The sequence below is a fragment of the Lithobates pipiens genome, unplaced genomic scaffold (genome assembly GCF_037356315.1).
Source record: "Lithobates pipiens isolate NorthernLeopardFrog02 unplaced genomic scaffold, aLitPip1_a1.2 Scaffold_18, whole genome shotgun sequence".
NCBI lineage: Eukaryota > Metazoa > Chordata > Amphibia > Anura > Ranidae > Lithobates > Lithobates pipiens.
The window spans coordinates 557,792,386-557,816,309 of record NW_027507758.1 but is presented as its reverse complement, the minus strand read 5'-3'; the positions used below and the strand labels follow the sequence as shown (position 1 = coordinate 557,816,309).

Below are 23,924 nucleotides of genomic sequence, written 5' to 3'. Positions count from 1 at the left end.
TTGGTGGAGCAAAGAGAACAGTTTGGTTGGTATTTTAGATGTGCTTAGTGATATAGCTTGGGGCAGAGTTGTGGATGGCTTTGTAGGTTGTTGTTAGTATTTTAATATTTATTTGTTGGGTGAGCAGAAGCCAGTGGTGGGATTGGCAAAGGGTGGTGGACAGTGAGTGATTGGTAAGGAGGATGAGTCTGGTAGTAGTATTCATAATGGACTGAGATCCTATGTAAAGGTAGCATTGTAGGCATGTGTAAGCTATATAATCATTACTGTTGGACAAAATAATCTGTCCAGATTTGGACATCCCTGCCCATTGTCTATGGCTGGCTTTACAAGCAGCATTGTTAAGTAGAACACTAAGGCAGGCCATAGATCATGCAATTTTCTTTCCTTCCACCACGGGTGGAAGGAAGGAAATTTGCTCGATTCTCCCATCAACACATCTGGGAAGATCAGTGTGCTGCTGTTTCTTCTCCCCTTGCTCAAGATCGACTTGAGTACAACCAGAGTGCCCATATATGGATCGAAATTCGGCCAGCCAAATTTTGATCCATGTTTGGCCATGTATGACCATGTACGGCCAGCTTGACGGGTTAACTTTCAAACACAACCCCTCATTGGTGCAGCTAAAAATCTCTGCTTCAAATGTTTTCATGCTGACATTATTGGCCAATAGTTGTGATCTAAAGAGACACATTGTTCATTTATAGAGAAATTGTTTTACACTGGTAATGACATTAGTGCGTGGGCATTCTAAAGACAATTGTCGCTGTCACACCCAGATGGCCCACGTTGTCTTTGCTGTGTTTCTTCAAGCCGGCAAATAAATACACCGCTCAGAATAATGTTATTTTGTTGTCTGGGGACGTTACACAGCTCAGCCCTGTGTTATAATCCTTACTAAAAAAACATATCCTATTGTGACATGTATTGTTATTTCCGATTAATGACAATCGTTGGAATTTTCATTATGCTAGTGATAAAACATTTACTTTATCCTCATACTTTGCTTAAAGCTATAAATATTACTGGCGGCGCAGTCCAATAGAGTGCAATAGTAAAGTAGATAGTGCAATAGTAAAGTAGAACTCTTCTTCTGCAGCTGAGGAAATAAAAAAAAAAAAACCTGCTTACCATGTGTGAATATTATTTATAGCTGACTTTCAGGAAAAGTGAAAATTCTCCCTTTAAGAGGCACTGCATGGATTAACTCGTTTAGGTCTAGGGGGCATGGAAAAGTAGATTTAGTTACCCAATCTGCCACTCCTTTGTGCTGCATCCCTCATGCATCTGCTCTACTGTTGTATTCTAACATCCTAAAGCCCCATACACACACATCATATTTTCTGCTGAGTTTTTCCATCAGATTTACCAAAACCATATAATATGAGGTCAAACCTTAGGAGTTTCAACGTATATGCAATCAGGCAGGCCCTTGCACTACATGGTTTTGGTAAATCTGAAGGAAAAACTCAGCATAAAGTCTGATAGCGTGTATGGGGCTTAAGTCCATAGCCCTGTATTGGCCGTGAGGATGCAGAGGGACAGTCTACTGACAGTCCACTGCCAGGGGAGCAAAAGGATCAGGTACTGTTATACCCCATACACACAGTCAGACATTCTGACCACAAAATCCATCAGATTTGTTCAGACAGATTTTGCCCGAAACTAGTCTTGCATACACATGGTTGCACAAAGTTGTCGGAAAATCCGATCGTTTGGAATGAGGTGACGTTCGTAACGTACGACGGGACTATGTAGAGGCCAGTAGCCAATAGCTTTCGTCTCCAAATTTTTTATGAGCATGCGTGGCACTTTCTCTGCACACGATCGGAAAAAATCCGATCGGATTTTGTTTTCGGAAAATTTTAGATCCAGCTCTCAAACTTTTTCCGTCGGAAATTCCGACAGACAAAGTCTGATAGAGCTCACACACGATCGGATTTTCCGACAACATAATCCGATCAGACTTTTTCCGTCTGAATTTCCGACCATGTGCATGGGGCATAAGTAAAAGTGCTTTTTGCAGCCCCTAGAATAAACCAGCAGCTAACCCTTTCAGTGTGGGTGCAGCTCCACCACAAGAGAGAATTTTCAGGTTTCCCGGAGTTAGGTTTTAAGTACAAGCCTGAAGCTTGCTGGACATTATACCATTTTCTTGTTCAATTTCTTTTAGATTTACCTTCAACTATGTAGTACAAGAACCTGGCTGATTGCATACAAATTGAAAGTGTTTAGGTTGGACATCATATTATATGGTTTTGGTAAATCTAAAGGAAAATTGTACAAGAAATTGCATTTCTCGGCACTAGGAATTTTCCCAAGGACTTCTATGCTTCCTCCATATACCTACTTGGCACATTCACCAAAAATTGCTCTAAATTTGCCATTGTGAAGAAATTGGGTTCCTTGTGATGTACATGTACCAATGTAGGAATTATTATCCATGACGGGAACCATTACCCAATGATTCTTGGAGAGATATCTTTTGTATATATCTGCCTTGTAGAAACACATGACTTGTGATATTATCTTTATAAATATCTTTGGGTCACTATGCTCGTATCATAGCTCCCAACTGTCCCTGATTTTGAGGGACTGTCCATGATTTGGAGCAATGTCCCTCTTTCCTCCTCATTTGTCCCTCATTTTGGTCTGATCTATATAGTTGTATATAGAGCTAAACCGTTCATTCAATTTCTAAATTGCTGCATTTGTAAATTTTAAATGCCAATATAAAGGAATAGCAGTGGTAAAAAAAAAAACACTTGTGGATTTAATTAACTATTTTTTGGTTAATTCTCTTTTAAGGGGGTGTGATGCAGGGGCGTGTCCTATGCCTACATACCTTTGCTAGTAGGTGTCCCTCATTCTCATCACAAAATGTTGGGAGGTGTGCTTGTGTGCATGAGTGGGGTGGATGTGTGTGTTTTTAAGTGTGTGTGTGTGTGTGTGTGTGTGTGTGTGTGTGTGTGTGTGTGTGTGTGTGTGTAGTTATGTGGTTTGGGTACCTTTAATGAAGTGCAACATTTTTCTAGTATTTGTTAATAAAAGAAATGTTTGGTTTGACAAAGCCCAGTGAGTTGCAGCACTGATTTACTGATTATCACTCATTGAGAATGGTTGAGTCAACAAATTGTTTTTTTATTTTCAGTTTTGTTTGCCGGGCCTTACCTTGACCATTTCATTTCCTTTATGATTTTGTCACCCAAAAATGTGGAATCTGGTGTTGGGTGGATGGGCATATTATCAATATTATTCTAAAAAAATTCTTTGCATGTGCCAAATCTGTTCTGGGCGGCTGGGGCACTGTGCATTACTACTAATTGCATGTAAGGTATGAGTGATTTGACTGGCTTTAAATGTAACCAGTGAGGATGGATATATGGGCGCTGCTTTTTTAATTTAAAGAGGCAAGCCCTGGAACAAGCAAGAAGCCATTGGAGTCTAAAAAGCTCCTACCTTTCATTTATGTTCAAGGTTAGTGATTGGGCAGTGAAAGCAAAATCAGAATGATGTCAGAGCCCTCACCTGTTAAACACAAGTCAGAAGTATCAGTTGCCTTGTTTTTATTCTCAGATTTTCCTATTCACTATAATTGAGACACTGCTTTGCGTCTAGCAATGTCTGACCTGCGCACCCTAGTGGTCATTAGTGTTGTTGCGCCATTTTTCAATCAACTGGTGTCACACCAACTATAATAAAATTCAAATCCCTTTTGGGTGTGCCAGTTTTATGTCACATTTAAAAGACCCTGTGTCTGACTAAGTCTGAGAATGCAAAAGCAGCTTTAGCTCCCATTCACCCCTGAGTAGAGCGATTTTAGTAGGTTGGAAGCATTTTTTTTTCTTTTTACGTTTTCTGTGCTGTTTTGATGTTTTAAGTGTTTTGCAAATGTTTTTGCACTTATATGTAAGACCTTTATTGGGGAAAGCAGAGGAGAACAGAAGTGCAGGTGGGAAAATGTGCAAAAGAACATGTGTTTCTTGTATTAAGGCTGGGTTGACACTATTGCGAATTGGATGTGGGTTTCACCGCATCCATTTCACATAGCAGGAGATTGTGGCCTGCTCTCTATGGAGCCGGTTCACACATCTCTGGTGTGGCTCCGATCTGAATTGCACAGGAGTCCTGTGCGTCTTTTGGTTCATTTCAGCCAAAAATTTGGCCTTAAATCAGACCTACATAGTTAGTAAGGTTGAATAAAGACACCAGTCCAACCTGAGTGAGTGTGGGTGCATGTCTACAATTGTCCCTATCCCTGCACATTGAATCTCATGAAGATGCTCCTCCATTATATAGTATTTATTTTTTAGGGTACCCACATGTCAATTTACGCAGAACACCACACACACATTGGTCTCCACACCCAAGGAGCCTGCAATCCAAGGTCCCCAACTCACATTCATATACTAGGGCCAATTTTGGACAGAAACCAATTAACCTACCAGCATGTCTTTGGATTGTGGGAGGAAACTGGAATACACAGAGGAAACCCACGCAGGCACAGGGAGAACATGCAAACTCCAGGCAGGTAGTGTTGTGGTTGGGATTTGAACCAGCGACCTGTTTTATTGCTAGGCAAGAGTTCTACCCACTACACTGCTGTGCTGCTCCGATATGGTGAATGGAGACGCACCGGACTCCTGCTATGAGCCGCTGCGATCTCCAGTGTGAACCCAGCCTAAAGAGCCAAAAATGTGTGCGTTTGCTTTTTGCATACTTTCCCAAGCTTCAAGTGACTAAGTGTAGAGATGTGAATAGCCACAATAGCAAAAAAATGGGGATCTTGATGTCATGTTCAATACACAAAAAAGTGCAACAAATGGGAGTTAAAGCGGGTCAAGGGCAGGTCAGAAGGAGGTCAACTGGAGATCAATAAACATACCTGGGAAATTTTGAAGATCAACACACCTGAGAATGTTGGTGGGACAGAAGGTAGGAAAGGGGCAAAGAAGCACAACCTGCAACCCATATGTAATGGTTGCGTCAAGCGCTGACATGGTGCCTTCTGCAGGACCCCTCGTCCCTATTTATGTGTATCATGGCAAAGCAAGGTCCATAAAGACATGACTGAGCGAGTTTGGGGTGGAGAAATTTAACTGGCCTGCACAGAGTCCTGACCTCAACCCCCATAGAACACCTTTGTGATGAATTAGAGCGGAGACTGCGAGCCAGACCTTCTTGTCCAAAATCAGTGTCTGACCTCACAAATGCTCTTCTGGAAGAATGGTCAAACATTCCCATAGACACACTCCTAAACCTTGTGGACAGCCTTCCCAGAAGAGTTAAAGCGGTCATAGCTGCAAAGGGTGGGCCAGCTCACTGGGATGCCATTAAAGTTTGTGTGCATGTAAAGCCAGGCATCCCAATACTTTTGGTAATATAGTGTGTGTATATATATATATATATATATATATATTTTTTTTTTTTTTTTTTTACTCTAGGCAGACATTACAGCCAAAAATGAGTGCAGTTCTGTATTCATTCCTACATATATTTTGTTTAAGTATTTTGTTTGCAATGTGTACTACTAGAATTTGAACTTGATTTCATCTTTTTGTAATCCTGAAGGTTGGGTGCCAGTCGGATTAGCTACATATAAATGGGCTGGCATGGAACATACTGTCAGGAGGAGAGAGCAGAGTGAAGGTTGACTTCATCACTTTGCTACTGCTCCTTCATTGTCCAATCAGAGTGCTAGAGTGGACAGAAGACAACATTTTTCCCCAGCTGTACTGTAGGTGGCTTCAGCCACCTGGCTGTGCTGTGTGGTAGGACTGTGTATATCTCAATACTCTATGGAGAGAGGCAGGCGTCCCAATAATTTTGACTATACAGTGTGTGTGTGTGTGTGCGTGCATGCGTGTGTGTATATATATATATATATATATATATATATATATATATATATATATATATACAGTGGTGTGAAAAAGTGTTTGCCCCCTTCCACATTTCCTGTTCCTTTGCATGTTTGTCACACTTAAGTGTTTCGGAACATCAAACCAATTTAAACAATAGTCAAGGACAACACAAGTAAACACAAAATGCAATTTGTAAATGAAGGTGTTTATTATTAAAGGTGAAAAAAAATCCAAACCATCATGGCCCTGTGTGAAAAAGTGATTGCCCCCTAAACCTAATAACTGGTTGGGCCACCCTTAGCAGCAACAACTGCAACCAAGCGTTTGCGATAACGTGCAATGAGGCTTTTACAGCGTCCTGGAGGAATTTTGGCCCACTCATCTTTGCAGAATTGTCCTAATTCAGTTACATTAGAGGGTTTTCGAGCATGAACGGCCTTTTTAAGGTCATACCACAACATCTCAATAGGATTTAGACATGTGCATTCGTTTTCGTCCGAATGCATTTTCGTCCGAATTTCAGCTATTTTCGTTTTCGTTTTGCCAAACGATAACGAAAGCACAAAATCCGAAAAACGAAAGATCCGACATAAATAAATGCTTTATTTTCGTTTTCATTGTTACAACAGTTCGATATAGAATAGGAGATTCGACGTGACTCTGACAACGTGTCTATAGAACCTGTGTTCGAATGTGCCTAACCTTACCTCTATTAGTCCAAGATTATATAGAGAAAATATTCGACAGAGAAAAAAGATTTGACAGAGAGAAAAGATTCTGCAAGATACTGTCCTAAAAAGTGTTTGGGGACCCGGGTCCTGCCCCAGGGGACATGTATCAATGCAAAAAAAAGTTTTAAAAACGGCCGTTTTTTCGGGAGCAGTGATTTTAATAATGATTAAAGTGAAACAATAAAAGTGTAATATTCCTTTAAATTTCGTAGGGGGGGGTTGTCTATAGTATGCCTGTGAAGGGGCGCATGTTTCCCGTGCTTAGAATTGTCCCTGCACAAAGTGTCATTTATGCAGGAAAAAAAGTCCTTTAAAATCACTCGCAGCTATTATGAATTGTCGGCTCCCGTAATACAGAGAACACTCATTGAAAGTCATTGATAAAAAAATAAATAAATAAATAAATAAAAAAGCGTGGGGGTCCCCCAAATTCAATTACCAGGCCCTTCAGGTCTGGTATGGATATTAAGGGGAACCCTGCCTCAAATTTAAGAAAAAATTTGACGTGGGGTTCCCCCTAAATATCCATAACCAGACCCTTCAGGTCTGGTATGGATATTAAGGGGAACCCCGCGTCAAATTTAAAAAAAAATTGACGTGGGGTTCCCCCTAAAAATCCATACCAGACCCTTTATCCGAGCACGCAACCTGGCAGGCCGCAGGAAAAGAGGGGGGGACGAGAGAGCGGCCCCCCCTCCCTCCTGAACCGTACCAGGCCACATGCCCTCAACATTGGGAGGATGCTTTGGGGGTCTGTGACCCCTCAAAGCACCTTGTCCCCATGTTGATGAAGACAAGGGCCTCATCCCCACAACCCTGGCCGGTGGTTGTGGAGGTCTGCGGGCGGGGGGCTTATCAGAATCTGGAAGCCCCCTTTAACAAGGGGACCCCCAGATCCCGGCCCCCCCCCTGTTTGAAATGGTAAGGGGGTACAAAAGTACCCCTACCATTTCACAAAGAAAGTGTAAAAAATGTTTAAATAAAACAAACACACTTTTGAAAAATTCCTTTATTAAAAATAAAAAAAAGATTCCAGCGGCGGTAATCCACTCTTGCTATCCATCGACGGACGGTCATATCTCCAGCGATGTCTAATATCATCCAGCGCAGCGCAGCATCCTTCTTCTGTCTCCGTGGAGGAGACACTACAGGCATTCCGGCGGCTGACGTTTGTTATATACGGAGGGCGGGGCCACCCGTCACCTGACCCCGCCCCCTCTGACGCAAGGGGAAACCCGGGGTTCCCCGTGACGTAGGGGTGACCCGCACCCCTCTGATGTAACACAGGCAGGTTTCCGTTACATCAGAGGGGGGCGGGGTCACCCCTACGTCACGGGGAACCCCGGGTTTCCCCTTGCGTCAGAGGGGGGCGGGGTCAGGTGACGGGTGGCCCCGCCCTCCGTATATAACAAACGTCAGCCGCCGGAATGCCTGTAGTGTCTCCTCCACGGAGACAGAAGAAGGATGCTGCGCTGCGCTGGATGATATTAGACATCGCTGGAGATATGACCGTCCGTCGATGGATAGCAAGAGTGGATTACCGCCGCTGGAATCTTTTTTTTATTTTTTTATTTTTAATAAAGGAATTTTTCAAAAGTGTGTTTGTTTTATTTAAACATTTTTTACACTTTCTTTGTGAAATGGTAGGGGTACTTTTGTACCCCCTTACCATTTCAAACAGGGGGGGGGGCCGGGATCTGGGGGTCCCCTTGTTAAAGGGGGCTTCCAGATTCTGATAAGCCCCCCGCCCGCAGACCTCCACAACCACCGGCCAGGGTTGTGGGGATGAGGCCCTTGTCCTCATCAACATGGGGACAAGGTGCTTTGAGGGGTCACAGACCCCCAAAGCATCCTCCCAATGTTGAGGGCATGTGGCCTGGTACGGTTCAGGAGGGAGGGGGGGCCGCTCTCTCGTCCCCCCCTCTTTTCCTGCGGCCTGCCAGGTTGCGTGCTCGGATAAAGGGTCTGGTATGGATTTTTAGGGGGAACCCCACGTCAATTTTTTTTTAAATTTGACGCGGGGTTCCCCTTAATATCCATACCAGACCTGAAGGGTCTGGTTATGGATATTTAGGGGGAACCCCACGTCAAATTTTTTCTTAAATTTGAGGCAGGGTTCCCCTTAATATCCATACCAGACCTGAAGGGCCTGGTAATTGAATTTGGGGGACCCCCACGCTTTTTTATTTATTTATTTATTTATTTTTTTATCAATGACTTTCAATGAGTGTTCTCTGTATTACGGGAGCCGACAATTCATAATAGCTGCGAGTGATTTTAAAGGACTTTTTTTCCTGCATAAATGACACTTTGTGCAGGGACAATTCTAAGCACGGGAAACATGCGCCCCTTCACAGGCATACTATAGACAACCCCCCCCTACGAAATTTAAAGGAATATTACACTTTTATTGTTTCACTTTAATCATTATTAAAATCACTGCTCCCGAAAAAACGACCGTTTTTAAAACTTTTTTTTGCATTGATCCATGTCCCCTGGGGCAGGACCCAGGTCCCCAAACACTTTTTAGGACAGTAACTTGCAAATTAGCCTTTAAAATGAGCACTTTAGATTTTGAACGTTGGAGTCCCATAGACTTTAATAGGGTTCTAAAGTATGCTATATACTAGCTCCGTCGAATCTTCTTTATACATTCGACAGACACCATAAGCCTTCAAAGACAGATTCGACCGTGATTCATGTGGATTTTCGGACGAATGCAATTTTTGAACGAAAAATGAAATAAATAAAAACGAATTTCGGGAGTAACTAAATAAATTAAGTTTTCAGACGAAAACGAAATTCCGAAACGAAATATTTTACTCTGCACATGTCTAATAGGATTCAGGTCAGGACTTTGGCTAGGCCACTCCAAAGTCTTCATTTTGTTTTTCTTCAGCCATTCGGTGGTGGACTTGCTGGCGTGTTTAGGATCATTGTCCTGCTGCAGAACCCAAGTTCGTTTCAGCTTGAGTACACGAACAGATGGTCGGACATTCTCCTTCAGGATCTCTTGGTAGACAGCAGAATTCATAGTTCCTTTTATCACGGCAAGTCTTCCAGGTCCTGAAGCAGCAAAACAGCCCCAGACCATCACACTACCACCACCATATTTTACTGTTGGTATAATGTTCTTTTTATGAAATGCAGTGTTCCTTCTACGCCAGATATACTTGGACACACACCTTCCAAAGAGTTCCACTTTTGTCTCATCGGTCCACAGAATGTTGTCCCAAAAGTCTTGGGGATCATCAAGATGTGTTGTGGAGAAATTGAGACGAGCTTTGATGTTCTTTTTGCTCAGCAGTGGTTTTCTCCTTGGAACTCTGCCATGCAGGCCATTTTTGCCCAGTCTTTTCCTGATGGTGGAGGCATGAACGCTGACCTTAACTGAGGCAAGTGAGGCCTGCAGTTCCTTGGACGTTGTTGTGGGGTCTTTTGTGACCTCTTGGAATGAGTCGTCGCTGCGCTCTTGGGGTAATTTTGGGCGGCCGGCCACTCCTGGGAAGGTTCACCACTGTTCCATGTCTTCGCCATTTGTGGATAATGGCTCTCACTGTGGTTCGCTGGATTCCCAAAGCTTTGGAAATGGCTTTATAACCCTTTCCAGACTGATAGATCTCAATTACTTTCTTTCTCAATTGTTCCTGAATTTCTTTGGGTCTCGGCATGATGTGTAGCTTTTAAGGATCTTCTGGTGGACCTTACTGTGTCAAGCAGCTCCTATTTAAGTGATGCCTTGATTGTGAACAGGTGTGGCAATAATCAGGCCTGGGTGTGGCTAGAGAAATTGAACTCAGGTGTGGACAACCACAGTTATAGTATGTTTTAACAAGGGGGGCAATCACTTTTTCACACAGGGCCATGATGGTTTGGATTTTTTTTCACCTTTAATAATAAACACCTTAATTTACAAATTGCATTTTGTGTTTACTTGTGTTGTCCTTGACTATTGTTTAAATTGGTTTGATGTTTCGAAACACTTAAGTGTGACAAACATGCAAAGGAACAGGAAATGAGGAAGGGGGCAAACACTTTTTCACACCACTGTACACATATACATATATATATATATATATATATATATATATATATATATATATATATATATACACATACATACATACATACATATATATATATATATATATATATATATATATATATATATCACAGTGCTTTAGCAAATTAAATGTAAGTCAGTCTCTACCTCTTATAAGAGGACAACAATCTATGTTTCTGTCCCTCTCTTGTGCTGTCACACGGGCTTCTGTTGCAGACTACAAGTGGCGGTCTTAACCGGCATTAGGTAAGCTTGGTCCACCGTTGTCACCATTGGGTAAAAGGAAAGGAATGTCATGCAGCCTTCATTGGAGTGCATGTAGAGAGAAAGTGGCAGCAAACAGGATACAGGAGATCAGCAGCACTAAAATGGAACACAGGATGAAAAAAATGGCGAAAGCAGTATTTTATTAGAAAAAAAAAGGCAGTTCTTTTAAATACACGATTCTTTAGCAGGCCAAAAGTCATTCAGTCAGGGTTTACATGTACTGTAAAATGATTAAGGACATCATTTCAAAGTAAAATATATGTTCAAATAAAACCCTTTTTTTTTCCATTTTCTGGCGAGTAAAGACGACTTTTCCCTTTTAACAACGCTCGCTTCGTCTACCGCAGCATTCTCTACCTCTACATTCTTAATTCTCCCCTAATCCCGGATAACAAATGCTGATTCTCAGCGCCCCAGCAGATGATCAATCACGTTCCTCCTGACGCTACAGAATCTTAAACATGCCTTATCGAAAACTAGATTAAACATGCCGGCCCCCCTCAGCTTATCCTGTCGGCGATTAACTTTTCAGAGTTTGATCAGAATTATAAATGATGTTTCGGGGAGAACTGAGCCGGGCGCACGTGTAGTGAAGAGAGCGCCCTTTGTAGTCCAGGCTTCGAGGAATCCCCCCACATCCTTGGACCCAAGCTTGAGTGACAGGTGCTCAGTTGATATCCACTTGACCAATCCGTTATCGGATATTTACGTCTGCGGAATTCTGATCCCCCCATTTATTTATTTTTGCCTCCTGAAAAGCAAAGACGGGCAAGGGTAAGCTTGTCGTCTGTCCTTGTTTTAGGGGGTCTTATCTCAGGCTCCTAACCACATCTGAAGCCTCTCGGCTCATTATAAATTTCATGGCAGCAGATTTGCTGAAAGTGTTTCCATATGTTTTGTCCTAATATATCTCATCCTTTTTTTTTTTCCACTCTCTTTCTCCAAGCGGAATACAAACTCACGCACACGCTGGCTGGAAATGACTCCAGGATGTGACAGAGAGAGTCACATGGTCTGTGTGGCAATGTGGGTGGCCTCTCGGAATAATCCAGCTGCCTCAGGACTGGCTTTTGTTCTACACTAGATTTCGTTTCAAAGTGAAAGACCCCCCCTCCTCTTCTTTTATTTTTTATTTTTTTTACTTCAGCTTTCATAGTGGCTAATCAATCTGTCAGGGGAGAGCCGCCGAATTCCGTCTAATGAGCCTGTCCTGTTTGAAGAGGGCATGTTGTGAGGCATGGAGGGGAAGAAATGCCAAGCTTCATTTCATTTTTTTAGGTCCTACTGAAATTTTCTAAAATGTCATTTGTTAGAAGCATCGTTGGTTATGACAAAGTCTTCTGGGGCGATTAAAGGTGTGCTCCGACCAAATATTGAAGTAGATGTACACCCAATCACTGAATTCTCATATCAGCTATTAAAGTGTATCTAAATCCAAAACCAAAAATCTAATATGTTGCAGCTTTCAAGGATTTGGTGTGGTGGCTGCATTCATTTTCACCTGGTAATCCTGCAAATAAAACACTTCCTGTTCCTGGGTGACTACACTCATGCCTCCACTGTATCTATGGAGGGAATCAAGGTTGTCACCCTAGGTTGCTCTCCTAATATGGAACAAAAGGTAATTCTATAATGGCGCAGGATGAAGTACAGCTAACAAAAGCCCTTAGTATGAACGTACTCTAATACCCCGTACACACAAACTGATTTTCCGACAACAAATGTTGGATGTGAGCTTATTGGTGGAAAGTCCGACCATGTGTATGCTCCATCGAACATTTGTTGTCGGAGCTTTCCGCCAAACAAATGTTGGCTAGCAAGTTCTTGACGTTACCGCCAACAAATGTTGACTAGCAGGTCCTCGACTTTACCGCCAACAAAACGTTGTTGTCGGAATTTCCGATTGTGTGTACACAAGTCCGTGGCACAAAAGTTCACACATGCTCGGAATCAAGCAGAAGGAGCTGCACTAGCTATTGAACTTCCTTCTTCTCAGCTCATCGTACTTCTTGTAAATCACCCTGTTCCCACGTTTGTAATTGTTGGTCAACATTTGTGTGACCGTGTTTATTCAAGACAAATTTTAGCCAACAACCTTCGAACAAAAATCCACGGTTTTGTTGGTGGAAAGTCTGATCGCATGTACGGGGCATCATGGTACACACGGTCACACAAATGTTGGCCAACAAATACAAACGTAGGAAGAGCCAATAAAAAGGATGTTCTATAGTCATGTGATATCTCCGTTACGAACCCTAGCTTTACAAGACCGAGCGCTTCCGGCTCATCCTTGATTCCGAGCGTGCGTGGACTTTTGTGCGATGGACTTGAGTACACACGATTGGAAAGTCTGATCCTGAGAACCTGCTAGCCAACATTTGTTGGCGGAAAGTCCTCCAACAAATGTTCGATGGAACATACACACTGTTGGACTTTCCGCCAACAAGCTCACATCCAACATTTGTTGTTGGAAAATCTGATCGTGTGTACGCTCTGGCAGAGCCGATGGGACTTACCATAGCACTGCAGCAGCTCCTCTCAGAGCGGCAATGACCTCCACTCTGCTCCTCTTCCTAAGCATCAAAAGTGTTGCCTGGCGCTTTGGCTAATCATGAAGTAGGTCTGATGCCCTGCCTCCTGATTGGTGAGGAGGAAGGATAGTGTGGAAATAGTGAAAATTTATTTGCTATTGTCACACAATTGGAGGCGATTCTGTGCCCTGAACCCACCCTATTTTGAAGCCTATTAGAGCCTCTGGCCACCCCCGCCATAGGAATCCATGCGTCCGGCGTCCTGAAAGGGGCCGGGCACATGGATGGAGGGGCAGCACCCATGCGTCCACAGTGCACGGGCCACCACTGATCGAGTGTCAATACACCCCCAGAATGGTTCGCATATCGCAGTGTGAACTGTCAATTCGGACAGGAATCGGATCACATGGGTGTGAACATCCAAGCGATCCAATTCTGGTGTGTACCAAAAAAAGGGTCCTGCACAACTTTGTTCTGAATACGATGCAAATTAAGCCATACAATCTGTATGGCTGAATTTGCATCGCACAGACATCATATGTGATTCTGACTGCTGTGCAAATGCCGCACAGAGCACTAATGTGAACCCAGCCTTAAGCATATGTAAACCCTCACATTTTAAAACAATCCATTCAGTTTAAAATTGAAATAAAAGGCAAAACATTTTTGTATAAATATAAAAAACATCCCCCCCCCTTTTTTTTAGAAGTGATCACATTCCATATGTTCTTAGCTGCATAATGAGCTAGCGGATGAGAAACCCATGCCCATGATGTGCTCTCATGTCTAGTGTGTTCAGTTTTTAATAGGAAAGCAATACAAAGAGAACAGGATACTTTCTATACAAGTACATGTTACAACAGGCACATATCAAGAATATGAAAGTCATATGAAATTAAGTAATACAGTACTGTCCATCCCATCTTTTTATTTTTACTCTTCTGTGAGAACCGAGTCTTGTGACTAAGGGCAGTTGAAGCCATTAAGTTAGACAAATATTTGATCTTCAAATGTCTGCAATCAATTTCCATCAACAGCCAGCGTCTCGGGTCCCTCCGTGGGCTGCGATGTACTGAGCGATGTAAACAAATACAGTTTTATTACTCCTGGGCAGAACCGTAAATATTATTTCACCGCCGAGGAGAAGAAATTGCTTCAGAGTTATTGTTTCGGTCCTGGCAGATCAGCCTGACCCTCAATGGCAACAATGAAATGTTTATTAGGGCAGAATGTGAGTAATCCGTGCAGGGATCCTACCGCGAGACTCGTCACCAGGGGGGGAGGGGGGGCTTTTAGCGACAATGTTTTGTTACTCTGAAGAAGACTCTGTTTACTCTCAGCTTGTAAATAAAAAGATTCTTAATTCCGTCTTCCTTTTCCTGTTCAAATCGGCATAGATTAAATAAAACGTAAACAGAAAGTTTACCTCCCAAAATTCTGGAGAAGGAATGCGGGAGCTGGTTTACATCAAAGTTTATAGAAATAGAGCCCAGGACTTTTTCCAGTCATTTCACATAACCTAAAAAAGACGGTCAGTACCGGAGGCTCGCGTAGCGTTTCTGAAGTCACCTGCCGAGCACTGTTCTTTCAGATAGATATCATCATCAACAGTAACAACAACAAAAAAGAAAAAAAAAACCCACAATAACGCCTACAGAAGATTATTTGGAAAGACGAAAATAGTTGTGTTGCCTGGCAAACATAATAAGAAAAACATATACAGATAAGCAAAAAAAATAATAATGTCATTGCTAGAAACAAGACCTGGATGTCTCCTGCACGCTGGATTTTCTAGCAGGGCTGGGCAAATCCCAGAAATCAGGCAGCCAATGCTCACTAAATATTACAGCTAATGTCTAATACATGCGATCGGACTTACCGGTGGACTTGGTCCGGCGGACCAGAGTCCGTCGGACAATTCAATCGTGTGTGGGCTCCAAGGGATTTTTTCTTCCCAACAGTCTGGCAGACCTTGAAATAAGACTGGCTTCAAATTTGTCCACCGGACTCGGCTTTTAGTGGACAATCTGTTCGTCTGTGTGCTAGTCCGATGGACTAAAACAGACGCTAGGGCAGCTATTGGCTACTGGATATGATCGTCCTTATTCTACATCATCACTTTCGAATCTGTCTGACTTTTGGAGTGATCACGTGTGGCCAAGTCCTTTCGTTTGAAAGTCCGGTAGACCTCAGCTGCAAAGTCTGTCGGATTGTCCGCCGGACCAAGTCCGTTGAAAAGTCCGGTCGTGTGTACGCGGCATAACTTTTAGGGTTGTCTCTATTTGTTGTTAATGGAGCTGCCTCCTAAAAACGTTTGCTGGATTGGTCAATCTGACCTTGCTTTTAAATGCTATGGTAAAATAATATTAAAGACATTTTTAGTAGAAGTTCTACTATCCACATCTAATTTTGAAAAACAATATTTTTTTTATATCACATTAATTTGTCTACACCTGTTTTAAAGTATTTCTATAGTTTCTGGTGAAGGATGAGCTTAAGGTTCTAGTATTGATTTTTGGGGGAATTCCATGCAAACAGAAATAAGCATCAGGTCTCCTGCAAGAATCCATATCAGACCCCTATCTGAGCATGTAGCTTGGCAGGACAGAAACAAGGGGGTGGGGTGCCGAGCATGTGGGCCTGCTTGTTGAACCATACCAGGCCACTTGCCCCCAACACAGTAGGGGGAGGGTACCATGCCAGGGGGAACCACCTGGCAAAAAACATCTTGTTCCCATGTTGATGAGGACTAAGTGCCTCTTCCCCATAACCCAGGCCTGGTGGTGTTGGGGGTCTGCAGGCAGGGGGCTTACTGAAATCTGGAAACCCCTTTAATAATAAGGGTGCCAACTGGATACCACAAACCCCTCCCCTCCCCACACACACTTTTTATCATGAAGTCTCAACAGAGCATTAGGGGATATCTTTTCAATGTGATGGAAATCCCCTTAGACAGTTGTCATGGGCGCAAGTGTCTTCATTGGAAGATTTCCTTTCTAATTTTGTTCTGGACTAGAAGTTACTATCCAAACACTCTCCAGCACTAGTCATATCAAAGTGCTACATAAATGTGAATGTTCATCCTGGGCAAAAGCTCTTGTATGTGTTAGACCTCATACAATTTTGTTGTCTGATTTCCTTTAGATTTACCAAAACCATGTAGTGCAAGGGCCTGCCTGACTGCATACAAATTGAAACTCTAATGCCCTGTACACACGATAGGATTTTCCGACAACAAAGCCGTAGATTTTTTTTTCTGAAGGATGTTGGCTCCAACTTGTCTTGCATACACACGGTCACACAAGTGTTGTCGGAAACTCCGAACATCAAGAACGCGGTGACGCACAACATGTACGACGAGAAAAGAAAAAATAATTTTAATAGCCAGTGCGGCTCCTCTGCTTGATTCCGAGCCTGCGTGGACTTTTGTGCATCCGAATTGTGTACACATGCTCGGAATTTCCCACAAGTGTTGTTGTCAGAAAATTTGAGAACCTGCTCTCAAACATTTGTTGGCTGAAATTCCGGCAACAAATGTTCTATGGATCATACACACTGTGGGACTTTCCGACAACAAGCTCACATCCAACATTTGTTTTGGAAAATCCTATTGTGTGTACAGGGCATTAAGGTTTGACATCATATTATATGGTTTTGGTAAATGTGAAGGAAAGAAATGTACAAAAAAATTGTATAGTGGGTATCCAGCTTATGTTTATAAGGGAGAGTCGAAGAGTAATGTTGTGCACAGGGTGGAGAGAATTTTTTTTTTGAGTTTCAGGTAGAGTAGGTAGTGACACTGACTTGTATTTCCTGTCCCAGGGACACAACCAGAAGTAATTGCAACTTTTTCCAAAATGAGGAGCTCTGAGGCATTGTCACTGGACAACTGTCCTCATTGGAGAATTTTCTCTTTTTCTCTCTCCTTTTCTGGGGACAACCCCTCACTTTTTTAAATTTTCACCAGAGCAATGGGGCACAGTCGAAAATAAAAACCTGGCAGAGCTTTTAACATTTCCTCACACAATACAAAACTAGACAAAAAAGTTTTGGCTGCTGATCTACTGTTGGGGCCCATGCTTGAGGACTACAGACAATTAGCCCTTTTTTTTGCCTGATGTCTGAAACCTACTGTTGCATGCCTTGGTGCCTCTCAGTTGAGGTCTCAATAAATAGACTGTTCCTTTATAGCAAACCACCAGGGCCTCAACTCGGTTCCTTAGTGGTCTCTTTTTGCACAGTGTCTAACAAGAACATAATGCAAGTTGACGCAGAAACGGCCGCATATACTTTGCCGAATTAATGTAACCATTATTGTGCAATTAGGCTGACTGGCCAATGAGGAAGTGATCTTCCCGCTGCTATTGTAATTGAGAACGAAAGGCTGAGGGCTCGCCAGCCAGATGGAAATTTTATTTTCCGTTACTCCTTGCATGCACATCTTTTTGGCTTCTAATTGTTACTTGAACGGCAAGTGACATTACCTGGCATACGCATGGAGAGCGGTCATGACACAGCAGGCTGGGACGTGAAATTATGCAAACTGGGGGGGGGTTCAAGGAAAGAATCGTCTATTGAGATGCAGACGGGTTAGGCTGGCACAAGGCCAAGCCTGAAAATTTTAATGAGACTTCTGCAACATTCTAACTGGAAACACATGACGTTTTAATTGTTCTACTCTCTGAGAAAAAGCTGAGCAGCTTAATGTATGTTGTAGAAAAAGCAAAGGTGTCGTAGCTGCAGCCTGTTTAGGTCGGGTTTTAATTTGCTTATTTATTGCTCGTTGAATTGATTTTTCTGGTTACAAGTGAGCATGGAAAATATAAATGTGTGCTCTCTCACTTAATAGCGATTGTTCTGTAAAGGTCTTACTAGGATCTACTCCTTCATTTTAGTTCATAATCCCAAGTGAGCTCCCCCCTTCAGATAGAGGAAGGGTTATTTAAAACACAGCCAGCCACCTCTTGCTGATAACTAAATATCACACTTATCAGCCTTTGAAAACGTAACCAATTTAACATATTTATTATTAGAAGTCGCTTTCACTTTAAATAGTCTCTTTTTTTTTTTATTTTAAAGGAGAACTGTCATGGGAAAATACGCAGCTATCGTTGACCTACCCATGTATGTTTCTTATGACAAGCTCCTTAAGGTGTTTACTGGTTCTCTATGGCAGCCTTTTTCAACTCCTGGGTACCTTGAGGTTTCTTCAGGAGTGCCTTGGCAAAATGCCTAACAATTGATCAAAAATGTATACAAGCCAACAGGTGGATCAAGTCTGCCTTTTACTTATACAAAGCCACGGGTTTTCATTTTGCACCATTACAACCTTCCATCCTCTGGCATCCTAACAAACATGTCATCAGCGTTGCTAAGAAGTGTGTTGATTGCCTGTAAAGCATTCTTGTTTGACCCTCCCCTGCCCCGCTCCGTCAACAGTGGGGTTAGCTGAGTGATAGAGAGAAACTGAGGGAGAGGAGAAACACCGAAATATTAGTCGGTACCAGTGTGCAAGAGTTAATTTGCTTTGGAGGAATAAATCACCACTAATGTTGGGTGTCCTACGTGTGTCGATGCCGCTGCGTTACATAAAACACTTTGAATCATTTTTTACATTTTAGAATGGGGTGCCTTGAGACTTGAGTCCATAATTTTAAAGGGTGCCTTGACTGAAAATAAAGATTTAAAAGCACTTTTATGATGGCAGTTTCTTTAGAACTACCTGTGCCTAGTTCAGAGCTGGTTATGGCCAGCTCAGCAGGTTGTTTTAAAAAAGGTCTGGATTATTTCCTAAATGCACAAAATATAACAGAATACTAATATGTATAGGTAAAGTTGATTCAGGGAATATCCAATTGCTTCATGGGTAATCAGGAACACAATACACCCCCCCCCCCCTACTGGAGCAACTTGCATCATGGGGTTGTTTTTGCCTTCCTCTGGATTAACTGTTGTTATAGGATTATGGGATTGTTTATTTATTTGGGCTGTTTTTGCCTTCCTCTGGATCAACTGTTATAGGATTATGTATATGGATGTTTTCTATTAGGGTGTTTTGTTTTTTTCTGCATGGGTTGGACTGGATGGACGTGTGTCTTTTTTCAACCAGCCTAATTATGTAACTATGTAACCTTGAGGAAGGGTCCTTTGTGGTTATGAAATGTAGCTGGTATTTGTTATTGACTTTTTTATATAGCTTCTGCAGTGTGATTGTGAGTGAGTGCTAGCATCTTTATCGAACTTGCTGGGAAACTGTCATGTATGTGACAGATAACCATATGGGGCTCTATATCAGCTATCGGGGGGCCATTTATTGGACAAAAGCTAGATGTAAACAGTGCCAGTGGTGATGTCATTAGCCAAATATGGCAAGTTCGGGAAAGTTCAGGCAAATATGGCAAGTTCGGGAAATTACTTTTGTCACTGGGTTGAATGGAGTCTGGTTGGTTGGAGCCTGATGGGGAACTCAGAGACTAGTTTCCCATTAGGTCCACCTTACTTTTGAATAGTGGCTGTGGATACGCTCGCTGCCGTGCACTGTAAATCAACAGCCAGATGGACCTGATGGGAAAATAGTCCCTCACTTCCGCATCAGGCATCATCCACTCCTACTGCAAAGTTCCTGGGCCATGCACCTGACTATGTGATAGATGCAGTGGATGGGGAGGGAGAGAGCACAATGTGGAAGGAGTGTCCTGTATGGACAACCATAGTGAGAAAAAACACAAAGGATGACTTCTTTTTAATAGTGCTAATTTTTCAGAAAGAGATTATTAGTGATAACCTCTATGTTTATCTCAGTAGGTTTTCTTTAAGAAACTCTACCTAATTAAAGGTGAATTTTATTTCAATATTTGAATAAGTATTTATGTTTTTATTGTTCCCCCGGACTTGCTGGGGAGATTTTACCCAACTTCACGGAGAACAAGAAATAATGGAGTGATTGTCACTTGGAAAAGGACGGAAGAGTAATAATAATTTGAGGGTGGTTCCTACTTTCCATATTTTACTTTACCAAGTAAATTTTGATGCAGTATGTGTCCCCGGTGGAGAGATTTCCCCTTGCTTCTTCTCCTGACAAAAAGTGAGAAATCTTCTCAGTGTAGACATAGACTGCAAACAAAAACTTGACAGAGGTTCTTTTCCTTGGACACTCTGATACTTTTGTTAGATTTCGGCTTTAATTCAAAATCTCACATTTTCCAGTTGTTCCAATTTATTAGTAGCTAGTGTTGTATGGTTACTGAAATGAAATAATAAATAATTCTTTGCTTTTTTTTTAAAGGTGCCTCAGAGCTGGGCCCATTTTCAGATCCCAGGCAGTTTACAAGTATTTCTTCGTTAACGGAGAGTCGCTTCTCGAACCCACGAATGCACTACCCTGCAACATTTACTTACACTCCGCCAGTCACCTCAGGGATGTCGTTGGGTATGTCTGCAACCACTCACTATCACACTTACTTGCCACCTCCTTATCCCGGCTCCTCCCAGAACCAAAGTGGACCTTTTCAAACCAGCAGCACACCTTATCTCTACTATGGTACATCATCTGGATCCTACCAGTTTCCTATGGTCCCAGGGGGTGACCGCTCACCATCTCGGATGCTTCCTGCATGCACCACTGCAAATGGCAGCACATTGCTAAACCCTAATCTAGGCAACCAGAATGACGGCGTTGATGCAGATGGCAGCCACAGCAGCTCCCCCACTGTGTTAAATTCTAGCGGTCGAATGGATGAGTCAGTTTGGAGGCCTTATTGATCATATGCTCCTGTGGCCTTAGACTATTTTAAACATTATTTTTTAAGAAAATCAGTACGTGCCTTAATCCTTTTATATACGAATTCATATTTTGAGTGTGACTCAGAAAGACCTTGAAAATCTTATGCAATACAACTTACCAGTCAACAATTGTGCCATTTTGTTATAAAAAAGGGCTAAAAGCCACATTGCCTTAAACTATTTCTTTTTATTAATATTTATATTGAACTGAAGCATTCCAAAGAAAATTATAGTTTTTACGAGTATGAAAATAAACATCGTCAGATGTGACTTTTTGTGGGAGAAAGAAAAAAAGGAGAAAACTTTAGGAATTTAAATGAACGTGCTTTATGCAATACCAAAAATGCTGAAACCTGCCTTATGTACTGAAAAAAGGGAATTTTTCAAGTGATACAGAAAGCTGCACAAAATGTACGTCTTATGAATTTTCTTATGAAATTTTTTTGTTTTGTACAATTTCATCTGGATGATGGTACAGACTTTGAACATTGCAAAATGCACTTATCTCATATCTCAATTTCATTTTAATGCCTTAAAACAAAGCAAACAAAAACATATAAAATATGAATAAAAAACATTGCCTATGTAAACGAAAGACAAAAAAAAAAAGAAGCAACAATATTAGCTCAAAACATATGAATTTAATGTTTATTTTTAAATTATCTGTATGTATAAACTTTGTTTTTTTTGTTTTTTTGTTTTGTTTTGTTTTTTACAAATTTTGACATCTTCACATTTTTAATTTATAATTATTTAATAATATTTGGACCCTTCAAGTATTTGTTATGTTAAAATATGCTGATAGGTCCCTAAATATGTATTTTCATTTAATTTTACAGATTTTCTTTTTGAAAAGTTCACAAGCTCATAGTACATACAGTGTATAAACAAAGACTGATGGTTGTGTGTCTGTGCTCAGTGAAGCCACATATTTTGTGGGCTAAACCCCAATATATCAAACAAAGACTTTTTAGGCCGCTCAGATGTCACTGGTGGCTAAGGGATTTTGTAATCTCATGATTAATGGTTTGAGTTCACAAAATGGCCATTCTCAGAGGATAAGGAAACTTTAAAGGGGATTTCTGCTATTTATTTTTTTTAACCATGCTTTAGCTGGGGGCTAACATTTTATATTTAAAACCATGGCTGCCAGCTACATCCAAAATGTTGAAAAGCTGGGTAGATCCAGACTACATTCAGTAATTGGATCCTGCTAAGATCTACGTAGGAAGGTGTGGGTCATATCAAAGCATTGTGTCCAAATATAGACACTTGCTCAGTAGTGAGGTATAAATGTCTATTTTGCCATTTGAATGAAAAACGTAATTTTCTTAAATGTAGAGTTTGGGATGGGGGTTCTGATAGGAAATTAACCTAAAAGAGATAAACAGTACCTTTACTGACGTGGCGTGCTGCGGGTCTCCTTGTGTTTCCCATTTGGGCCCAGTATCCATTCACTGCAGGTGCCAATGAAAGTTTTCATGGGGTGGAAACTTACAGGAGGTTGAGCATCCCACTGCTTATTGAGCTTTGGGACTTGCGGGAAGCATATCTGTACTATTTAACATTTCTACTCACCCCGAACCCCCGTGGTCCTCCATATTTTATGGAAACAAGAAGTCTTAGCACTTGGGAGGTATGTAATTTGGAGGCCTTTAAGGGGGCCTAGCTTGAAAAAATTGAAGTGGTTGGTCCAAATATTTTCTGGTTGACCAGTTGGGCTAGACAAATGTTATGGGGTGTTCCATGAGGTATATTTTTTAAAGAAAACCCCTTTAATAACCCCTCAGGAATTGCAACCTGTAATTTGGTCTCTCTGTGTCTTCACTGAGCATACAGATGTAAAATGTACTATTCTGGGAATCTACGTACAACGTGCTAGAATGTCATCTAATGACAGGGTACATTTAAATATTTTGGCCTGAGCTAAAAAAAATGCAAATATTATGTAGCAACATACAGATCAATTCACTCAAAAGTGTTTGAACTCATTTAAAGCTTTAAGCACTATTGTCGTTGTTATATGTAAAAGTATGCACTGCCTCTGTTATGTTCTTGCACTTCTCTGTTCCAAAGATTTGGCTTGTTTCTTGTCCTGAAAATCGATACATGTATTTAGTTATGAATAAACGGTACACGCACTTATTGTGGGTTAACACAGATGCTGTAAAATGTCACATTTTATGGTCCCTAAAAAAATATCTATTTTGACTAAGAGTGTTACCTCAATAGAGGTATGGTATGTACAAATTTACGGTACTGGTTGCACTACCATAGAAAAAAACTTTGTGCTCAGGTTCGGTTTTAGGAATAAGCTGTTGCTTAGGGCACCATTTTTCATGGGGCTCCATTCTGAGCCGTATGGTACCAGTCTCAACCTTAGGTGCACTTATAGAACAATGTTTTGTTTGCAAACATGTATTACAGCATAATTTACCTTGCCTTGTTCTGGCTCATGCCTTTTGAAACCAGGGGCATACTTTGGATACTATAGGCCCAGTGTAGCAATTTTATCATCATAGGTGTCAAGCAGTGAGTCTACCACACTGTGCAACCTATTAAGTGTCTTGGAAGCTCCAAGCATCATGCCATCCCACTGACTTTAATCATCCTTTTTGGAAGCAATTTGGTGTTCTGGGAACACTAATTGCTGACTACATGAATAGGTAAGGCCATATTTCTTCAA

At 41.7% G+C, this 23,924-nt stretch overlaps 1 protein-coding gene across 3 annotated transcripts in view; it reads left to right on the top strand.

The window, feature by feature from the left end:
* RUNX2 (RUNX family transcription factor 2) overlaps positions 1-23,398 on the top strand; it is a 110,171-nt gene extending 86,773 nt beyond the window's left edge. For all 3 annotated transcript variants that reach the window (XM_077488952.1, XM_077488953.1, XM_077488951.1), the window contains one exon: positions 20,742-23,398. In XM_077488952.1, the coding sequence (XP_077345078.1) occupies positions 20,742-21,217 (476 nt within the window). In that variant the 3' untranslated portion in view covers positions 21,218-23,398. The remainder of the gene's footprint in view (positions 1-20,741) is intronic.
* The last annotated feature ends 526 nt before the right edge of the window (positions 23,399-23,924 follow it).